The sequence below is a fragment of the Bombina bombina genome, chromosome 2, assembly GCF_027579735.1.
Source record: "Bombina bombina isolate aBomBom1 chromosome 2, aBomBom1.pri, whole genome shotgun sequence".
Classification (NCBI taxonomy): domain Eukaryota; kingdom Metazoa; phylum Chordata; class Amphibia; order Anura; family Bombinatoridae; genus Bombina; species Bombina bombina.
In genome coordinates, this window is record NC_069500.1 from 834,259,746 (window position 1) to 834,283,448 (window position 23,703).

The following is a 23,703-nucleotide window of genomic DNA, read 5'->3' on the forward strand; positions in this document are numbered from 1 at the left end:
GTATTTTGGGGCAAATTTTGTTCCCATTGCTGTTCCGCTAGCCTGTAAATAGTATTCATTTTCAAACAAGAAGTAATTTTTCTCTAGAAATTTATTCCAGAAATAAATTTTGGTGTATGTCAGAAAGCGAGGTAAACGTATTTAGCCAGTATTCAACTGCTTAAATCCCAAGAGTGTGAGGAAATAGTATCCAACACGCTCACATCCAGGGTTACCCATATATATGCCTCACACCACTAAATAATTTTGTAATGGTATCCGGAGTATCTTTAATATATCATTTTAAAATGGTAATAAGGGTTGTAAGAAATAATCTTCATATTCAGAGAAAGATGACATTAATGAGTTAATCCTAGAAACAATTGGTCTTCTTGGGGATTTTTCTTATTCTTGTGAATTTTAGGGAGGTGGTAAAAGATTGCTGCGGTTTTAATTCCCTTACAAAGAAATTTAAATGTCTTCTCATCTAGAATATTGCTATATTTGGCAGTATCCACCAAATGTATCTATATACTGCCAGATCTCACAATAGTCTATTTGACGCATTGATATAGTCTCCTCTATTTTGAATGACTATACCGCCTTCCCTTGTCTGCCTCTCTCACAACGTCAAAATTATTTTTCAACTTTTCCACTTGAAACTTTTTACAGAATTTCCTCTGTTACTAAACTTTCTAACTATGGGATAAAGTTCCCTTTTGATTGAACTGGATATAAAGTTGAAATCTGTGTATAAATCATATGTAATCTGTACTTGTCCTATTTCTGATATAGTTTCCTACCCATAACTGTTAGCCTCCCGTTCCTCCAAGGCTATAAATGCCTCAAAGTCCTTATTTAAAAGGGTAGCTATATTTACATTTTTGTCTGCTATACATATCCCCAGGACCGTCTTTAACACAGGGCAAAAGGGGCAGCTGCCCTGGGCCCAGTCTCTGTTGAGGGGCCCAAGAGTCCTAAAAAAAAATAAAAAAAAAAAAAATTTTTTTTTTTTTTAATGGTTCATACCAGACTGCTGATGTGACATGGGGAACACACACATTCAGTCCTAATACTGTCACAGTCAAAAGTACTCTGCTTATATTTTTTTTAAAAAACTGTGCCAGACCGTGCCGGTGTCATGTGACATGCCAAGCTAGTGCCATGTGCTGTTTTAGATTTGCACTGTGCAGCACTGAATGCAAAGCCCTAACTCGGCATCCAGCCACTTCCCACTGCATCAGAAAAGGTCCTACTGGGGTTACCACTGTTACCAGGTAACTGCTCTGGTGGTGGGGATTGTTTCTGGGTAGGGCTGACTATAGGCGCATGCAGCAGAAAGCTGGAGCGGCAGACACATGAGGATTTGAGCATCTGTGCAGCTGCATACACTGCTCTCTTCAGTCTTGAGGCTGTGTGACTCATCTCACACTGTATCCATGCAGCCTTGGACAGACAGCATCATGTCTACTGGTCCCCTTAGCCCTGCTCTTTCTGCTGTGGCCCTAAGATCAACTAACTGAAGTTTCTTAGGGGAATAGTGCTTTGTAGAAAGGTGTCAGTGGGAAGAATAAGTGAGTGCACACACGCCCCTCCCCATGCAGCATTGTCTAGTTCAGGGTGAGAGGGAACTTGTTCCTAGCAAAGAAGCTACATGTGCTGGTGTGGCTGATGTATAGCGTCATGCTGAAACTTCACACATTAATGTAAGGTTTATTTTTATAGTTTTTAATGTCTCTCTGTCTCAGATTTTACAGCTTCCCATAGTAGTTCTGCTGTTCCAGTCAGTAAACTTATATTTGTCTGCACCTCCATGCTTCCTCCTCAGTCTTTACCTTGCTTTGCTCCTGTTGGCTGCCCTAAATCTCTTTAACCAGCTAACCTCACACCAGAATCACATTCAAAAGAATATTAAATGAATCCACAGTGGAGGAATTTATATATTTATTTACTTATTAGTTCTGCTTAGGTCCAGTTTCACATATTGCAATGTATTTCATTTTTTTTAAATGATTAGCCCACCAGTGGATGATCCACCGCTGGGCTAATAATAATAATAAAAAAAAAATGGATTTAGTTGTTTTTTGGGATGTTGGGGTGGAGAGCGAAATTGCATGGGGTGGGGGAGGGGGGGCCCAAGAAAATTTTTGCCCAGGGTCCAATCAATATTAAAGACGGCCCTGCATAGCCCTTTTTACTTTCTCAACATGTAATTTTAAAGTTATTTTTTTGTGAAAGCCTATTGTGTTTTTAATATGCCATTTTGCTTGCGGTCATTTGGTATGTGTGCATTTTACATTTTTTTCCTGTTATTAAATAACTTACTATACAGATTCCTCCAAAGATGTAGTTTTTGACCAGTTACATTTTATATATATATATATATATATATATATATATAATATATATATATATATATTATATATATATATATATATATATACACACACACACATAAATACAAGGCTTGAAATTGTCCCGGACCTCTTAGAAATTGCAGCAGACAACTTAGAAATTTGACTTTTTCCTATCTTTAACATTGAGTGGATTAGTAACTTTTTTCTATTTCTATTTAAACCAATAGCAAAAATATAAAAAAAATCTCTAGTACTTTGTATAAATTTTTCTCTGAAACTCCCGGTAGCGATGGGGTTAATATCATATAGCACTATGTATATGACGGCGCAGCAATCAGCATCACCTTTTGCCTCAGCTAAACATATTATTTTACAAACTGCACAACGTTTTGGATTGCACACCAGAAACCATATAGTAAAAAGTATATTCTGTGTAATGCTATATCATGATGCATAATTCAATAATTGCTGAGCATTAGCATAGATTATTTTATTCGACTCTAGTATTGTTTATATTGAAATTATGGAGAGATGGACGAAAGATAAAAAACACAAAAAATCACCCTTTCGCATATATCTAGTCGAGTTTCTCTATAGTTAATGAAAATACAAAAATTGGTAGAATGAAAAAGGGTTGATTACTAAAGTTTCTGGTGTGATTTAAACGCTAGAGCTTCTCTTTAAACGCCTATCTGGACAATGACAAGTCTCTAAACCATCATAAAGACTATGCACGGGTCTTAAATATCATGGTTTTTCAATGATACGTAAAGCTGTAAGTTCTTTCTAACGACGGTACAACAACATAATATTCCCTGTAACTAACAAATAAAACTATGAGAGGCTCTTGTTAAACCTTAACCAATGAGCAGTTGCCAGTGTTTTCCCGCCTTAAAGTCTCTCCAATGAGATAAGCCTGTCTGCTGGGTTCGTCATCGAGAGTTGACTTGTGTATAGCTTGTTGTGATTACGTCATCTGTTAGCGCCTTTGAGAAGAGATCGTAGCTGCTGTGAAAAGGAAATATGTCGGAACGAAAAGTGTTAAATGTATGAATTATTATAGGGGATAGTTGTAGCAGAAGATGGGATGATACGTAGGGAATATCGGGAAGTGTGAATGTTGACTGGTTACATAGTAACATAACCCGGTATTTAGGTGTGATTGTGGGGTTCGTTCATATTGGGGAAAAAATGAGTTTCCTTTTTTTTTCCTAAGAACCACAGCAGAAGAATTACGCGGAATGTATGCAATGATGTGATATATATATATATATATATATATATATATATATATATATATATTTCTCTTATTTTAGCGTATTTTATTCTCTATGGGAGAAACAAGCGTTTTACATCCCCAGCCACTGTTGATGTTTTCTATACAATGTTGCATCTTGAAGAAACTGCACAGAGAGCTTCTAAAATGAAAACAGCACTGTCCTTAGGGCACATATTGACATACTGAAATCAATCTCTTTTCTATTAACCCTTGCAATGCCATCAGTTATAAACTATTAACCCCATTACCGTAGGCAATAAAGGGTTAATTTTACAGGGCATAATACTAGTTACTGTACGCAATAAAGGGTTAATTTTACAGTGCTTTATAGTAGTTAGGTTAATTTAACAGGGCATAATACTAGTTACTGTAAGCAATAAAGGGTTAGTTTTACAGGGCATACTAGTTACTCTAGGCAATTAAGTGTTAATTTCACAGTGCATAATACTGTACTAGTAAAAACTGAAGGCATGAAATGGTTAGCTTCACAGGTTTTCATGCAGTCTGATTACTTGCAACGTTGTATAAACATTGTGTTACCAGTGAGAGCACTGAGAATAAAATATGCTAAAATACTGAATTGGGCAGATGTTCCTAATAAAATACACTAAAGAGATTACCTATATATATATATATATATATATATATACAACAATGTGTGTGTTTTTAGAAGTATTATCAGGGAAAAATCGAAGCAACTTTTTTATTCTTGTGCAAAACAAATAACTAATGCATGGTTGCACTATTTAAAGAGAAATGCAGCAACATTGCAACAGGTGTTTTGGTAACCGTAAAGTCACGTTTAAGAAAAAGAAAAAAAAAAATTCTTAAAAATAAACATGTAGAACTGTGTTTATCATCCAGTGAGTTTCTGTTCCCCATGTCCCTTCCTGTCAGTATAAATAGATGTAACTAAACTTTTCTCTGGTAAAACATGTTTAATATAGTGCTCTTCCATATTCATAATAGAAAATTGCTGTATTTGATTTCATTTAAAATATGGCCACCGTACGTGTGTGTGTTTTATTTTTTACTTTTTATCATTCTGCTACTGGATTGTGTTTCCTTGTATTTATACTCACAATCTATCATTTGTAGAAATATTACCCTCCAGATTTTGATCCGTCGAAGATCCCAAAATTGAGGCTTCCGAAAGACCGTCAGTATGTTGTGCGTTTGATGGCTCCATTTAACATGAGGTGAGGAGTCAGCTCAATGCATATAGTTAATTTATATTGTTAAAGCTCATTATTAGATAAATTATATTATTTTTGATCTTAACAATTTTCTCCTATACATTGTAGGTGTAAGACTTGTGGAGAATATATTTACAAAGGAAAAAAGTTCAATGCAAGAAAGGAGACCGTTCAGTGTGAGCAGTACCTGGGACTTCCCATATTCCGCTTTTATATCAAGTGTACACGCTGCCTTGCTGAAATTACTTTCAAGGTAGAAATAGAAGAAGAAATTTTAAAAAAAATAAAACCCTTATATTAGGAAAACATATGGGTGACACATTAATGGATTGGTTCTACTTCAAGTCTTTTTTTTTTTTTATCATTTATGATTTCTTACTCATTGTATTCAGAAATGTTAGTATGTTAATGAGGAAAGCTTCCTGCCAACTGGTTTATGGAAAGCAATTAAGAGACATTGTAGAGCAAAAGTTACATGCTCCAAGTTGTTAAAGCATGTCATACTAGTAGTACTGACCTTGCAGGCCTATGTGGTTAGACACATAGTTAAAGTTCTGCTTGGGAAGCTCCAACAACTGCTAGTCCCCAAGCAGGCAAGCATGGTGAATGGCTGAGTCATGCAAGTGCTGCTGAAGGTCTCACCGTCCGTGTTTGCACGGGACCAGAATTCTCGGCGGCTCCTGACTAGTGTGACTTTGTGTTTCACTTCTTTGAACGGTTTAAACCCAGATTTCCAGGATCAGAAGTGCTAAAATGATTTGCTCTTACAATTTAGTGCTTGTAAGTTTTTGCAGTACGGTGTCTATTTAAGAATAAGGAGGTATTAATTATACATTTTTATGCTTTTTTTTTTTTAAATAGTCCTGCTGTTTTAGCTAATAGAAGGTAAACAAACATTGTTCAACTGTGATCATATTACTGTATTATACTTTGCATCATTATAAAGTAAAATATTTTTTTTTTGTTCTAGACTATACATGGCAAAAATGATTTATTTTTCTTTCTTTGACAAACAAATAAGAAAGTTGAAGTATTTTGTCATACATTTATTCGTTGACACAAGAAACAAATGAACAAATATATTTGTTCATTATTTCAAGCTAATAGATAAAGTTTAGTCAAAATTACACTTTTATGATTCAGATGGAGCATGCAATTTTAAACAACTTTCTAATTTACTCCTATAATCAAATTTTCTTTGTTTTCTTGGTATCTTTATTTGAAAAACCAAGACTAAGCATAGGAGCTGGCCCATATTTGGTTTAGCACCTGGGTAGCACTTTCTGATTGGTGTCTAAATGTAGCCACCAATCAGCAAGCGCTACCCAGGTGCTGAACCAAAAATGGACCAGCTTGTAAGCTTACATTCAAATAAAGATAGCAAGAGAACAAAGAAAAATTGATAATAGGAGGAAATTAGAGCATGCAATTTTAAGCAACTTTCTACCTGAATCATGAAACTGTAATTTTGACTAAACTATCCCTTTAAAGGGCCAGTAAAATCAAAATTAAACTTTCATGATACAGACAGAGCATGCAAATTTAAACATTCCAATTTAGTACTACTATCTAATTGACTTTGTTCTGTTGGATAAGATAATGAAGCAAATTGGAAAGTGTATTAAAATGCTATTCTCTGTCTGAATTTAAAAAAATATAAAAAGTTTGTTTCATGTCCCTTTTAACGCTGTTATGCCGTTCTATTCCGTCATAATTACACTGGGCTTTAAAACCGTTATGACGGAATAGAGCGTCATAGCCAACGGCTGTCCTGAAGCCTACTGTGCTTCTCAGATTTGATCGCAGTCTGGAGGGTGTTCCTAGGGTTATAGGGACACCCCCCAGACCCGATCCAATAATTGAAATCTCGCGATCGTGTACACTTTAACCCAGTCAGGAAAGGGTTAATACATAAGAGAATTTGTTTTGTCAAATGGTAAAGTGATTTATTTTTTTCAATGTCTTCTAGAGACTGATCTGTGCTGTGTCAGAAAGGATATCTAACTTGTTTGTAGACTAGAAACATGAAGTTGTAAGTCTGTATCAAAGGACCAGTAAATGCAGTACATTTGCATAATCAAAAAACTTATGATAAAAAAACCAATGCAATAGCACTTAATCTAATCTTCAAATTAGTATATTTTTTTTTTTCTGACAAATTTTAAATTTGTTTATTTCCACTCCCCCTATATCATGTGACCGCTATCAGCCAATCACAGATGCATATATGTATATTCTGTGAATTCTTGCACATGCTCAGTAGTACATGTAAATATAAAAAGACCGTGCATATTTTGTTAATAGAAGTACATTGGTTGTTTAAAATTGCATGTTCTATCTGAATCATGAAAGTTTAATTTTGACTTAAGTGTCCCTTTAAAGTGATAGTAAACTATGCAAATATTTTAAGTTTTAAAATCTTGTATCATACACTGGAATAGCAAAATGCATTCATAATTGTTATACATTTTACTTAATTTATTGTATTTTTAATCCCTGTCAATAACTCTTTTTCCTCCAACCCCGCAATGACTTCTTTCTGCATTGCAGTGATGTGTAGAGCAGTTCGCCCACTGTACGTGTCACTATATACGTCCCCACATCTCTCATTTTCTTTAACCCCTTAATGACCACAATGTACCCTGTATGTCACTGGTCGTTAAGGTTTTTTTCAGGACATAATAGCACAAGTCTAGCAAGAACACGCTATTAATTCCCTCCCTCCAGCAGGCTTTGCGGAATAGAGCAGTCTCAAAGCTGGTGGCAAGACCACGCTATAAAACAATCAAGTCCCAAAAAATGGCCAGCGACATACAGGGTACGTCGCTGGTCCTTAAGGGGTTAAAAAAGGAAAGGACCCTTTTACCAGCTAATACACTACGGATTAGCTAGTAAAGGATGATGTAATTAAAAAAAAAAAATGCAAGAAGGGGGCAGGCTGGCGAGCTGGATTACTGAAGGGAAGGGGAATACCACACTATTGCAGGGAGGTATGTGAGACAATTACATTTTTATACTTTGTTTGGGAGAAAGTTCACATTTCAACAAAGTTGTACATGCAAGTTTACCATGACTTTTAGAAATGTTAGAGAGATTGAAAACACATGCCTTAATTTGATAGCTAGTATGCAGAATTTTAAAGTGATGGTAACGTTCATTGCTCTGCACAATATCATTAGAGGTATCATCAAAAATAAACATCACTTTAATTCATGATTTTCCTTATATTTTTTTTTTATTTTTTTTAAACTGCCACATAAACCTCTTATTGCCGATACCGACATTGTATTTGGGATGCCACTCCTTCACTCGCCGCCCTCCCTTTTTTTTCTTCTCATGATGTTTGTATCTGATATCCAATGATCTCCCGGCCGTTAATGTATTGTATAAATCATTCTTTATTTGTGATATGTTAATGTGTGCTTTTTTTTTTTTTTTTTTTCTACAGACAGATCCTGAAAATACTGATTATGCCATGGAGCATGGCGCAACGCGCAATTTTCAGGCAGAGAAGTTGATTGAGGAGGAAGAGAAGAGATTTCAAAAAGAGCGTGAGGAGGAGGAGCTTAATAATCCTATGAAGGTATATACAGGGGTTTGGTCAGCAATGCTTTGCAGAGAGTTAAAATTAAATTGAAAACCTTGAGTTTTGTTTATCTAATGTATTTTGCTAGGGCCGGTTAGATGCAGCTATAAGTTCTTACACTGACCAAGGGATTCTGCACAAATTACTATAGCCATTTTGGGGGACAGTGGGGAATACCCCTACAATTTTTAGAGTTATATTACAGGGAAAGCAGGAAAAATAATGAAACTACAAATACTTATTTATTGCTACTCATATTAATCATTTTATGGGTAATTCAGTTGGAGTTTACTAAACATAAAAACAAAATTTAACAGCTTTGTAGTCAGATACTTGTAACATGTGCCTTTTTGTCTTTTCACTTGCATAGGAACATAGATTTCAAGGGCATGTAAGAAGCATATGCCCAACAAGTCTGCCCACATTTCCTATAAAGTATAGGTTTATTTAGTGCATACGATAGCCTTATGCTTAACTCCCCCACAGTGTTTTCCTTTACCACCTTTAATGGAAGTTTATTCCATAAATGATCTACCCTTTCTGTTAAGACGTGCTTCCACAAATTACCCCTGAACCTTCAACCATTTAAACTGTTATCTTTTTGCACAAGCGTGTATGGCATTGATAACACCTTACAATGGTAGTTGTAAATCTGCCACATGTCTGTAATATTGTCTAGCTCTGATGTCCTATAAAGGTTAGATTCTGGGTTTATCTGTGGACAGGTTCTGGAGAATAGAACGAAGGATTCAAAGATGGAAATGGAGGTTTTGGAGAATCTGCAAGAGTTGAAAGATCTAAACCAGCGACAGGCAAATGTGGATTTTGAGTCAATGCTGGAACGTTACAGGGAGACTGAGGAGGAGATGAGGAAGAGGCAGGAGGACGAGGATGAGCAGGAGATGAGGTAGAATTGGAAAGCAGTTATATTAACATTCATTTAAAACTTTAAGTCCATTGTAGTTAATTTCTGCGTATTGTACTGGTTTGGAGAGAATAAACAATATACTTTTCTTTGAAACTCATTGTGTTTAGGGCAATGCTTGCTGAAGCCCAGAAGAAGCGGTCTTTGGTGGATTCTGATTCTGATGAAGAACCTGCTTGTACGAAACCTAAAATGACAAAAGTCAACCCAACTGAAATTTTGAGTGAGGTCAGTGATCCCCAAGTTTCTTATGGCCCTTAGGACTTGCCCGATTGCATTATGTATAAGTAATAAGATGTTGTAACTTACAAGTATACTATTGTTACATATACTACATATCCATATAGAAACCCACTGATTTCCATCTGAGGGCTTACCATGAGTTTTACACTTCCTTGGAAGCTAACTAGTTAGACACTCACATTATTTTGGTACCTACTGCTGGAATAGGCCAAGATAGTATATGGATAAAATAACTTATAGCTATATAGATAGTTAAAAGGTTCAGCCTTTAAAAATGGTAGCTATAAATCAACAGACCAATACTGACACACACACATGCCTGTGGCTTGAAAATTTCACTAGTTTGCTAGGCCCTAACTATTAAGAATTTTGCAGTGTATGCGTAATAAATTAGATGATGTTCCTACATTTTTTATTTAAATCCAACTCTATTAATGCTTGACAAAGAAACATGCAAGGGCAAAACACAAATCAAGCAGTCAAGCAAACATTAATACACTTGAAAATCCTAGAAAATCATCCATCATTTTAAGTAATAACTAAAGAACAAATACAGATTTAAATATTTCACAGAATGCTCTAAACACAAGTAAATATCCATATCCTTATTACAGAGCAACTACATATGCCCGCTCATTCTCGAAAACTTATTTATAGAGATCATTATATCTCACACTGTTAATTAAAAAAAATCCTGCCATCTATAACTATATGATAATTTTATTTCATGATTATTTATAACTTATTTTATCATTAGCTTTTCCAAAGCATTTGCACATTGATGTACAGTTCTGTTATTTTGCTGTTGGTAATATAATTGCTCTAAATCAGTTGATTTGCTATCTTTTATTAGATATTTATGTATATAAAATATTTCAACACCTCCTTAATCCATAAAGTAAAATAATTAATTAGTCAGCATTAGGCTCTATCCGTATAATCAGCAGAATCAACTTTAGTTATCATAGTGGCTGGTGTTGGCACTCCTATAACACGTACATTAAATAAATACCATATGTTTATAGCATTCATAGTATCAGATTTCCTCATAGGATGCAACATTAGGCATTATAGAAGTCTATTATGAAACCATGCAAGATTATACTAAAGTCACAGTAAAGCAAAATGTGAACTCAATAATTATGCTAATTGACTGTTTTTCACCATGACAGTAAAAACAGTAGCTGAATGATAACTGCTAAGAGATGTTCATGTGATATTTTCTTGTCTGCTTTATACAGATATACTCCATCATTTCAAGTGATTTACCATATGGGTAACATGTTCCTTTTACGCTTTTCAGGATATAAATACTCCTCTTTGCCCCTTGCTGAATAAGTTAAAATAAATGACTTAATAAAGATTAGTCAAATTTGATTTGCTTTATAGACTTGACTGATTTGTGTTAATCTCTGTATAACCCTGTGCTGTTCAGCAGAACTTTGACTCTCAGAAGAACAACAAGGGCAAACTGAGTAACCGCCAACTAATTTCGGGATTGATAGTGGTGAAAAAGCAGGATGCTGCTCGATCTGGACAGGAGACACGACCACCAGTGATTGCACCACAAGTCAATGATAAAAGGCCTGGAGAGGTTACAACCAAGGGCATAGGAATAAAACCTGGTGAGTGTATATGCTGCTTGAGCTAAATACTTTCCACAGGTTTAATATGTCAATAAATAACATCCTTCACTCACTGAGGGTCCAATTTATCTAAAGGTCTCTGGGCTTGCAAGATTCTGTAAAAAAAAATCTCTACTATGAAGCACCACATAGAATTCCCTAAAGGCAGTTTATACCTTGAGAACAGTGTGTTTTTGCAAAGATTTGTTCCCCACATTTAAAGGGACAGTATACTCCAGCATTGGTATTGTTTAATTAGATAAATAATCCCTTTATTACCAGTTCACCAGTTTTTGCATAACAAATATGGTTATATTACTATACTTTTTACCTCTGTGATTACATTGTATCTAAGCCTCTGCAGATTGCCCCCTTATCTCAGTTCTTTTCACAGACTTGCATTTCAGCCAATCAGTGCTAACTCATAAATAACTCCACGGGAGTGAATACAATGTTATCTATATAGTACATATGAACTAGCACTGTCTAGCTGTTAGAAATTAGTATACGCATACCTAGGTTTAACTTTCAACAAAGAATACCTAGAAACAAAGCAAATTTGATGCTAAAAGTAAATTGGAAAGTTGTTTCAAATCGCATTCCCTATCTGAATCATGAAACTTAATTTTGACTAGACTGTCTCTTTTAAGTATGCTAAGGAGATGCATACATTAAAATAGGGCTCACAAAAATCATATGGAATTAAATATTGAAAAAGAAAAAGGAGTAAAAATCATATTGTTAATTGCATTTATAAAATCAAATAGTTCTGCAAAAATGTTATTTTATGGGGAAATTTAAAATTCTTATTGAAATTCCACAGGAAAAAAATTAATGTGGCACACAGTAGAAATTGTACTAAAATTTACACATTAACCTGCAAAAAAAAAACCGCTGTAATATTTATAAAAGTATGAAATTCAAAGTGTATTGTTTTGCTTATTGTAAAATGTTTTACAGTCTCTGCTAGTGAGCTAAACAGGGGCATTCTATAGATGCAACTGTTCTTTGCCAGGACTAAACGTATTTGCCCCTGCAGATCCCCATGTTTTATCTCACACTCTGAAAGTTGTCGAGATTGTGTCAAAATACACAGAACTCTTACTGTTCTAATTGGAAAAACATGCTATGACAATAGAGGGGAATGTAAGATACTGTACACTGAAAAAACAGGTAGTCTGATTTGTATTTGCTAGAGTAACCTTTCCATCAAAATTTAATTACTTTCAATGGGGAGGCATTAAGCAACTTGCAGGGAAAAAACCCTTTTTTACCAGTATTATTATGGATTACAAATTGTTTTGCATTTTCTTTGCAAATCTAGTGATTGCTGTCTCTCTTTTTTGGTTTATATTCTAATATTTTTGGATCTGGCAACCTGATCATTGTGTGCAGATACACTCAACTTTGTTTTACTTTTTTTTTTTTTTTCTTTCTGTATTGGGTAAACGTTCCAATAGCTATAAGACACAGGCTTTTTGCTATGGTCAAGGCAGTTGAATTCAGTTAATAAAAACAATCCTAAAAAAATGTCATGTCCCTTTTTAAAAATGTAAAAAGTGTAAGTATATATTCAAATTTATATTGGGTTGCAGTCCATTTTATTTACTTCGTTTTTGTTTCTTTATATATGGGAAGTGAGATTCAATAGCTAATTTATTTAGCAAGTAAAATAAACCTTTGTATTATATTCTATTATTAACCTTTGAATTTATGTGATTTCCTTTTTTATTTTTTTACTTGGTGATTGTTTTCATTCTTGTTTGACCTGTGTGGTGTTGTTGAGAGGTTGTTTTTTAACTAACTAATTTGCTGCAGATGACGACATGATGTCATCATTAGACATGTGCATTTGTAAGTTTTGAATGCGGAAGAAGGCATCCGCTTGCAGCATTCAGCTCTTTCAGAGCCAGATTTATTCTTGTGGAAAGTTCAACACTCTAAGATCTGTGCAAATCATGTAAAAATAAAATGAAAATTACTCCACAAAGATGCCATACTATGATTTTGTATTAGAAAATATTAAAATACTTCATTCATACATATATGTAACACTCATACACATATATCTAAACACATACATATTCCCCTTTTGAGCCCTTCCCAGTTTAAAACACCTGGTCATATACCAAATCCATATAAATCACTTTTTTTCCAAAAACTTTAATGTGTATTAATATGATAATATAATATTAAATAATCCCAGCCAATGAGTCTTAGCAATTTTTTCAGCAAAATATTTTAATAGTTTCACACTATGTCATAATCAATCTGACATTACTTAGAAAACCGTTGGAGAAGACCAAAGATACACTCATACAGATCCACACAAACCCCATCCACCAAAAAACACATCTGCACCATATAATCCTAAAATAAAAGTCAAAAATGCAAATGAAAAAAACAATGAAGAAAACAATAACAGAAATACACCCCCAGGGCGTCCCATGGGTGTAGAGTTAAACGGTTTGCATTTTTTGTTCTAGGGTACCTATGATAATGTCATATCAAATATATGATTTTGTTAACCCTTTAACTGCTGAATGGTTTTGGAGTTTTTTGATGCTGCTCACATTTAAGCCCTACTGTACGCAATTTTTAAGTTCCCTATAGCTCTCCATTATCTCATCTTATGAGCACAACACATAATAGAGGTGGAAAATGTTGCACTCTTGTAGACCTGAAGTAAAGTAAGTGTTAAGGCATGAAATATGCATAAAGTATTTCACTCATATTAATACACAGTAACAAAAGAGTGACCGCACCACCTAATAGGTATCAAATGCTCAGGCACGGGCTAGAGTCTGGTCCATGATTCAATAATAATATAATATTAAATAATCCCAGCCAATGAGTCTTAGTAATTTTTTCAGCAAAATATTTTAATAGTTTCACACTGTCATAATCAATCTGACATTACTTAGAAAACCGTTGGAGAAGACCAAAGATACACTCATACAGATCCACACAAACCCCATCCACCAAAAAACACATCCGCACCATATAATCCTAAAATAAAAGTCAAAAATGCAAATGAAAAAAACAATGAAGAAAACAATAACAGAAATACACCCCCAGGGCGTCCCCAGGGAGTGAAGGACAGCAGCACCTGTCTCATAACCTGTAAGAAATCTTATAGTATTTCCATTTCAGGAAGGCACAAAATAATTCCCTTCACAAGAAAAATAAATTGTATCCAATGTGTTGAGAAAGTTAATACCACATAGTCATTTCACTTGAATCCGGATATTTTGTAGTATGCTAGTATACAGTCCGGTCATTTGTAGCATGTGATGTCCTGTAATAGACCCAGGATACTTGTAAATACTTGAAATTACTAATGGTGTTTATAGTCCGTGTTATATTATATCACACAGGAAAATTCAAGCTGTCATATGAGCGGCCCCATTTCTAATATGCAAACAGCTATTTATAAGTGAGGTAAACTCCGGCTGCAGATCCAACCTCACACACTTTTAATATTTTCACTCACGGTAAGTATGCTAATATAGCATGTAAAATCACAAATGCTCAGTGTGTAACCCAAACCAGGGGGTTCACTGTAGATGTCAGTTAAGGTACCTTTATATATAGCTGGTAAACTCCTCACTGCAATGTGTTTTTTGGTGGATGGGGTTTGTGTGGATCTGTATGAGTGTATCTTTGGTCTTCTCCAATGGTTTTCTAAGTAATGTCAGATTGATTATGACATAGTGTGAAAATATTAAAATATTTTGCTGAAAAATTGCTAAGACTCATTGGCTGGGATTATTTAATATTATATTATTATTGAGTCATGGACAAGACTCTATCCCGTGCCTGAGCATTTGATACCTATTAGGTGGTGCGGTCACTCTTTTGTTACTACATATTATTATAGGTCCGTGACTAGCACACTTATTTATTTTGTATTGTTCTATTTATTCCTCTAATTACTTTAATGGAGGGCTCTAAGATATTTGCTTATTCAGATCTGGATGCCTCACGAATAGCAACCTTATGTGTAGGCAACAGAGATTTCTTAAATACAGAACCTGTTAATAAGGACCCACCCAGTTTAGAACAAATGATCAAACAGAAAATTGTTTATGATCTTCATTCTGTCACTTTGGCAGAATACTTCAGACAAAAACGTATTCCTAGGGGCCTTAAAAGTCACTTACACCCCACACTGTTCAGGGACAATACAGAATATTGTTACAAATTTGAAGGCATTTTAAATAAATGCTCATATGATATAATAATTCTTACAATTGAATACATACAGAAGGAATTACCCAGAATGCAACAGGAAATTGATACGGTAGAATTGTCCATTAAGGAGTTGAAGTCTGAGACAGAGTTTTATAGTTTTAAGAATAAACTAGATGGGGACTTGAATAATTTCAAAAAAAGTCTGGAAAGTAAAAAATACAAAAAATTTCAGAGGGATCTCAGTGACTACCAAAATAATAAAGTATATAGATGGCGCAATCCTGACTTTACACCCTTCAGGAGATTTAGAAGGGGTACACAACCAAGCAATTTTACAGGCGAATCCTCCTCTGATAGCGATTTTAGTGATTCACCTGTCCCTTTTCCTTTAAGAGGACGTGGCACAAGGAACAGAAGAAGAGGCAGAGGAGAGGGGGGAGGAAACACAGGCAACACAAGAGACACCACATACCAGATCTCTACCAGACAGAACAGGAGGTAACCACGGATAGTTTAGTGGTGAATATATCTGATCTTAATATTGCAGATGATAGTTTGAGAGTGTTACAGAAGGGGTTGTCCTTTGTCCCTACTACTCTCCCTGATTTCTTTGCGATTGAATGTGATCTACACAGATTTTTTTAGAAATCTATGGTTAAAAAGTTGTTTTGTTAATAAAGAACAATCCACTCAATCTGAGTCAACTGGTCCCTTTCAATTTCACACTATGAATATTAAGCCTAAAAGCACCTTTAATCCTCCTCATACTAATGCTTCTGTTGAAGCATATATTACTGTGTTTAAAAAGGAATTTGAAAAGATGAGGAGGAGCTTTCATACAAAGGCAAAATTCAATATGACTAAGAAGGAGAGAGAACTACTTGGGGAAATCCAGAAACACACTGATCTGATTCTGAAGCCAGCCGACAAGGGTGGAGCCCTTGTAATTATGAGTAAAACAAAGTATAAGGAAGAAGTTCTAAGACAACTTCAGGACCAAACAAATTATATAAAAATAGCAGGGGATCCCACCACAAGAATGAAAGACAAGATCTTGATGGTAGTCGAGGAAGCATTAGCTTCTGACATAATCACTAATAAACCAGCACAATTCTTGATAACAGCAAACCCGATTATACCAGTCTTCTATGTATTACCCAAAATACATAAAAAACTGCAGGATCCTCCGGGTCGCCCAATTGTGGCAGGTACGGACTCCATTTTCCAACCGATTGCAATATTTCTGGATCAATTGATTAGACCCCTACTGGGTTATTTAGAGTCATACTTACAAGATACAACAGGTTTCGTATGTAAGATTGCACCCAAGGTGGTTCCTCCTAATAGTCTGTTGGTAACTATGGATATAGCCAGTCTTTACACCTCTATTCCCCATGATTTAGGGATTGAGAGTATTTTCTATTTTTTGGATAAGGATAATTTATATTCACCGAGTGAAAGGAGATTCATTAGAGATCTCTTTGAGATCATTCTTTATGAGAACTTTTTTCTATTCGAAGACACATTATGTCCAAAAGAAAGGGACGGCTATCGGCTCAAATGTAGCACCAACCTATGCAAATGTATTCGTTGGCAAATTTGAAGAAGACATTGTCTTCAGGGATCAGGGCTTTAGAGATTATGTACAAGGCTGGTATCGTTATATAGACGATATCTTTTTCATTTGGACAGGGAGTGAAGAGGAATTGACCAACTTTGTGTCGAGGTTGAATTTTGCACATGCATCATTGAAATTCACTATGGAAGCCAGCCAGACACAAGTGAGCTTCCTAGATACCATGGTATCTGTGGTAGATAAACGATTGAGAACTGACCTATACACTAAGGAAACAGATCGCAATAATACATTATTGTATGATAGTTTCCATCCACCGTCTCTCATTAAAAATCTTCCTTTGGGCCAACTGCTACGAACAAAAAGAATTGTGGATGACCCAGAGATGTGCCTGAGAAGACTGGATGAGATGTCCAAAAATTTTTCAAATAGAGGCTATCCCACTGAAGTTCTGACACATAACATGAAGAAAGTTATGGATATTGATAGGTTGAGCCTCTTAACGAAAAAGAATCCTATCCCTAAGAAATTCTCGGTACCATTTGTAAGCCATTTTGGTTTCCACAGCAGAGGACTCAAGAGGATTATACTCCAACATTGGCATCTACTGAGAGATGATGCCCAAGTGGGTAAGATGTTTGTTGACACCCCACTTTTTTTCTTTCAGACGAAATAGAAACTTAAGAGACACATTAATTCGTGCTGACTGGGGTCCGACAAAGAAACCAATTGAAATGATTAAGAAAGGATCCTTTCCCTGCATGAATTGTGCCTTGTGCCATTCAATGCAACAAGGGGATTGTGTCACTCACCCTCTTTCAGGCAAGAGAAGACCTATCAAAGGGAGGTTCTCCTGTAGTTTGAAATATGTGATCAAGTGTCCGTGTGGCCTGGCATATGTAGGTGAGACCACTCAAACGGCCAGAGACAGGATACGTCAACATAAAGCAGCTATAGGCAAAGATGATGAAGATGCCCCGATAACGCATCATTTCACAAGATTTTCACATAATAAAAGCCAATTGAGATTCCAAATTGTTGATGGGGTACCCCCTCTATGTAGAGGTGGGGACAGACAGAAATTATTATTTAGGAAAGAAGCCCAGTGTATCGGGAAACTTGATACCATGACACCCAAATGCCTTAATAGGGATATCTCTTGGGGTAACTTTATTTGAATTTGTTCAAGCTTGAATGTTTCAGCTTGAGTGTTAGGTACCAAATGACAATTAATCCTGTCTAGTGAGCTCTTGTGTAGATAGTTCCTGTCCATAACACCTATCAACGTTAACATACTCCCTGGATCTCAGACAAGGTCATCATATCATGTCGAGATTGCGAGTAACGGTAGTAGTTTGGGTATCTCACTTTTTGACAATAGGGATAAAATACATTTTATCTAGGTAATATGTGGAATATTGTATTGATGGAAACAAAACAATTTGGCACTTATGATATCTGTAGTCTACAGGATATGATATGCCTTAGACTCACTGAGCTCTCCCTGAAACATTTGAGCTAAATATATGTTTATATAGTGTTGGGATTATTTTATAATCATCCTCTAACACTTACTTCATATCATTCACTTGGTCACTCTAGTGGTGACAATATGCTAGGGCGCGCTTCCAATACTCCCCCGTAGATTTAAGTAACTCTGTCTAGATTCCAAATAGAATGTTAGACTCTTACCTCAGTTTCTCTTGGGGTAAGTTACCAAGATATTAGGTATCTAGATGTCCGACAGTTGTATCTGGGTAACCCCCTGTATGTATGGCATCATTACTTTTGCGAATAAATAAAAAAGTTTTCCTTGTTCTCTATATTAATTTAGGTAAGCTTACTTTAATTAATAGGGATTATTACACTTAGGTCACAGAACTATTGCTCCGGACAGTGAGGGGTAGTCTGTGCCTTTATATTGCGTTCGGTGACTTCTTAATTGTTCAGATTGTTCTGAAAATGAGCACTTTTCCTTGAAATATAACCATGGAGAAAATAATGTGCATGTCAGTCTGACTTATACAGACCATGGGTTAAAGGGATAGGAGTACACCTCCTGATCTATATGTTAGCTCTGTTTTCTTTTCTTTGATATATAATGGTAGTGCGCTATTTGTGAGGATTTTCCACATCCGTAGTTCCATATACTTTTGAATGATATTGACGTGCATGGAGAGCTTGTGACGTGAAGGGGGAGTGAATGCGTGGTCCAATAAGCTTTTGGTAAAATTTGTTCAAATAATACCTCCTCACAAGCACCTGTACATTTCCTTGACAAAGGGGCGGAGTCCCCGAAACGCGCATCGGAATTAGCCTGGACGCTTGCACCTGACCTTACCTGTGCGGTCTGAGCCATCCTGCATGCTGATAGCTAATGGCTTCTAAGACGAAGGTAGCGAGATGGGAGTATCCTGATTGCGGTCCATTGCCACACTGAACAAACACGCTGCTGACAAGTCTCACGGTAGTACTGCATATACCAGAACTGATCGGTACAGGTAATATCATCTATCGCTATTTCCTTGGTTTGCGGTGAGGAGTTTACCAGCTATATACAAGGTACCTTAACTGACATCTACAGTGAACCCCCTGGTTTGGGTTACACACTGAGCATTTGTGATTTTACATGCTATATTAGCGTACTTACCGTGAGTGAAAATATTAAAAGTGTGTGAGGTTGGATCTGCAGCCGGAGTTTACCTCGCTTATAAATAGCTGTTTGTATATTAGAAATGGGGCCGCTCATATGACGGCTTGAATTTTCCTGTGTGATATAATATAACACGGACTATAAACACCATTAGTAATTTCAAGTATTTACAAGTATCCTGGGTCTATTACAGGACATCACATGCTACAAATGACCGGACTGTATACTAGCATACTACAAAATATCCAGATTTAAGTGAAATGACTATGTGGTATTAAAGGGACACTGAACCCAAAATGTTTCTTTTGTGATTCAGATAGAGCATGACATTTTAAGCAACTTTCTAATTTACTCCCATTGTCAAATGTTCTTTATTCTCTTGGTATCTTTATTTGAAATGCAAAAATGTAAGTTTAGATGCCGGCCCATTTTTGGTGAACAACCTTGGTTGTCCTTGCTGATTGGTGGATAAATTCATCCACCAATCAAAAACTGCTGTCCACAGTCTGAACCAAGAAAAAAGCTTAGATGCCTTCTTTATCATATAAAGATAGCAAGAGAAAGAAGAAACATTGATAATAGGAGTAAATTAGAAAGTATTTAAAATTGCATGCTCTATCTGAATCACAAAAGAAAATTTTTGGGTTCAGTGTCCCTTTAACTTTCTCAACACATTGGATACAATTTATTTTTCTTGTGAAGGGAATTATTTTGTGCCTTCCTGAAATGGAAATACTATAAGATTTCTTACAGGTTATGAGACAGGTGCTGCTGTCCTTCACTCCCTGGGAACGCCCTGGGGGTGTATTTCTGTTATTGTTTTCTTCATTGTTTTTTTCATTTGCATTTTTGACTTTTATTTTAGGATTATATGGTGCGGATGTGTTTTTTGGTGGATGGGGTTTGTGTGGATCTGTATGAGTGTATCTTTGGTCTTCTCCAACGGTTTTCTAAGTAATGTCAGATTGATTATGACATAGTGTGAAACTATTAAAATATTTTGCTGAAAAAATTGCTAAGACTCATTGGCTGGGATTATTTAATATTATATTATTATTGAATCATGGACCAGACTCTAGCCCGTGCCTGAGCATTTGATACCTATTAGGTGGTGCGGTCACTCTTTTGTTACTGTGTATTAATATGAGTGAAATACTTTATGCATATTTCATGCCTTAACACTTACTTTACTTCAGGTCTACAAGAGTGCAACATTTTCCACCTCTATTATGTGTTGTGCTCATAAGATGAGATAATGGAGAGCTATAGGGAACTTAAAAATTGCGTACAGTAGGGCTTAAATGTGAGCAGCATCAAAAAACTCCAAAACCATTCAGCAGTTAAAGGGTTAACAAAATCATATATTTAATATGACATTATCATAGGTACCCTAGAACAAAAAATGCAAACCGTTTAACTCTACACCCATGGGATGGCCACTTCTATCTACATTGTGTGAATGCTGTCATGGAACATGGATCAGGAAAATAAAATAACTGCAGGAAAGTTTAATTATTTTGTATTTCATGCTTCAGTTTTTATCTTCTATTTTTTTTTATATTTATATAGATTTTTTTTTTTTTCTTCCCAGGGATTGAGAAGCCGCACCAGAACTCACTTCCTACGTCTTTAGCACTGTTGGGGACATATTCTGATAGTGAGAGCAGCGACTGAGAGACAGGAGTGCCAGCAACTGTCCTGATGTGATGGATTACTACAGATTGTGTGGAAACTTCCTGTTATCTCTGCAATATCCCATGTGCTGATTTACTGGAACCACAGACCACAAAATGGTTAAAATGCAGTGGAAGGAGAGCGCAACATGTGCTTGTTAGCGCAAAACACCCACCATGTTTTCTCAAGTCACAGATGCATTTAAAGTGCTTAGGCTTTGATATAGGATTAGATTGCTGTGACTTCTGATGATTTGATTTAAAAGAAATTATTATATTTTAAGAGCATCTCTTACACCCATGTGTTTGAGAAGCATTTGTAAAATATCTTCCCGATTGCTTCTAGTTTGTACCTTTTATCTGGCAGGCAAGGCTTTTGTGATTAATGCATAAAACAAATACCTCTTCGGTGACAATATAAAAGCACATTCTATTTCCTGGCTACTTCTCTTGCACTGGTTGCATTTTACCTAAAAGATTAAGGGATATGTGAGAAAAAAAAGTGTTTTCATGTCAAATTGCAGAAGTAGGTCCCTTTCTGCCAGTAAAACAGAGGCTAGAGATGATTAGTAGTACAAAACAGATACTGCAGTATGTGTAAATGTAACACGTGCTCATGGCAGATTGATATATTTTTTTTTTTTTTTAAGCACAGTGTCCCATGAAATACATATAGTGCTTTCCTATTCTAGGAAAATGTTAATGTCTTGTCCCTTATTCTTGCACTGTTCATAGTGAAAATAGCACATTCCAAATTGTGTCTGTTTTATCTGGAGATAATCAAAGTCTGCCAGGTCACTGATGCATATAATTACAGGAAGTCTTTTTGTACAATCTGATTATTAGTATATACAATGATACTACAGCATGAATCAAGAAGACCAATTATCACATAGCAATAACTAAATAGTACCAACCAGTGTGCTGTAATTAGGAGATGGGTTATGTTCAAAGTAATTGTATAAACACTAGAATTTAAAGGGACAGTCTACACCAGAATTGTTATTGTTTTAAAAGATAGATAATCCCTTTATTACCCATTCCCCAGTTTTGCATAACCAACACAGTTATTATAATATACTTTTAACCTCTGTGATTATCTTGTATCTAAGCCTCTGCAAACTGCCCCTTTATTTCAGTTCTTTTGACAGACTTGCAGTTTAGCCAATCAGTGCCTGCTCCCAGATAACTTCACGTGCACGAGCACAGTGTTATCTATTTGAAATACGTGAACTAACACCCTCTAGTGGTGAAAAACTGTTAAAATGCTTTCTGAAAAGAGGTGGCCTTCAAGGTCTAAGAAATTAGCATATGAACCTCCTAGGTTAAGCTTTCAACTAAGAATACTAAGAGAACAAAGCAAAATTGGTGATAAAAGTAAATTGGAAAATTGTTTAAAATGACATGCCCTATCTGAATCGTGAAAGTTTATTTTGGTATAAACTGTCCCTTTAACAGCAGATACGATTTTGCATATTTGAAAGCTGAAAATTAAAGGGACAATCAAGTCCCAAAAAAGCTTTCATGATTCAAATAGGGCATGTAATTTTAAACAACTTATCAATTTACTTTTATCACCAATTTTGCTTTGTTCTCTTGTTATTCTTAGTTGAAATCTAAACCTTTGAGGTTCATATGCTAATTTCTTAGACCTTGAAGGTCGCCTCTGCATTTGACAGTTTTTCACCACTAGAGGGTGTTAGTTTGTGTTTCATATAGATAACATTGAGCTCATGCACGTGAATTTACCGAGGAGTGAGCACTGATTGGCTAAAATGCAAGTCTGTCCAAAGAACTGAAATAAGGGGGCAGTCTGCAGAGGCTTAGATACAAGGTAATCACAGAGGTAAAATGTGTATTATTATAACTGTGTTGGTTATGCAAAACTGGGGAATGGATAATAAAGGGATTATCTATCTTTTAGAACAAATAATTCTGGTGTTGACTGTCCCTTTAAGTTTCTGCTTGGAGCTGAGGAATCTGTACTCGTTGGGGAAAAATGGGACATTGAACTCACTCTCTGTTTTTAAATGATGTAGCTCAAAATCTGTAATTCTTAAATGTTCAGCAAAGTATTTATTTTATTATAGTCAAATGGTTTGCAGAGCTCTGTGTTAATCAATGGAAAGATAAAGTTTTATAAATGTATAGAATTTTTTTGTCTCCTTAATATGAATAATGTATTGAAGGTTAACAAATATTTTTATTTTTTTTAAAAAAAAATCATAAATAAGAGTGGTTTGAAATGGAATTTTTTTCTATACAATATCCATGTGTCCACCTAGGGAAATAAAAAGCCATCTTCATTTTATAATTTGAACTATAGTTGATGTAGTCTGCATAGAATTTATTGACTTCTGTCAAATTCACAAAAGGGGTGGCTTTCTCAGAGACTAAATCTTTATTAAGTGACATAT

The 23,703-nt window shown here is 35.5% G+C and overlaps 1 protein-coding gene across 2 annotated transcripts; it reads left to right on the forward strand.

The window, feature by feature from the left end:
- Window positions 1-3,293: 3,293 nt before the first annotated feature.
- YJU2 (YJU2 splicing factor homolog) lies at window positions 3,294-21,726 on the forward strand. 2 transcript variants are annotated; one of them, XM_053703143.1, is made up of 8 exons: window positions 3,294-3,383; window positions 4,714-4,814; window positions 4,920-5,064; window positions 8,260-8,394; window positions 9,123-9,304; window positions 9,433-9,550; window positions 11,001-11,190; window positions 21,205-21,726. In XM_053703143.1, exons 1-8 carry the CDS (start codon window positions 3,360-3,362, stop codon window positions 21,285-21,287), a joined length of 978 nt encoding a protein of 325 aa, XP_053559118.1. In that variant the 5' UTR covers window positions 3,294-3,359; the 3' UTR covers window positions 21,288-21,726. The 2 variants fall into 2 exon arrangements, with proteins under 2 accessions (XP_053559118.1, XP_053559119.1); XM_053703144.1 differs by having other exon boundaries at window positions 11,004-11,190.
- Window positions 21,727-23,703: the final 1,977 nt, after the last annotated feature.

Excerpts from the sequence above, each read along its gene's own strand:
- YJU2 (XM_053703143.1), top strand. The coding sequence starts at position 3,360 with ATGTCGGAACGAAAAGTGTTAAAT. Across the intron at positions 5,065-8,259 it reads TTGCTGAAATTACTTTCAAG|ACAGATCCTGAAAATACTGA; the intron begins GTAGAAATAGAA and ends TTTTTTCTACAG. Across the intron at positions 9,551-11,000 it reads CAACTGAAATTTTGAGTGAG|CAGAACTTTGACTCTCAGAA; the intron begins GTCAGTGATCCC and ends TGTGCTGTTCAG.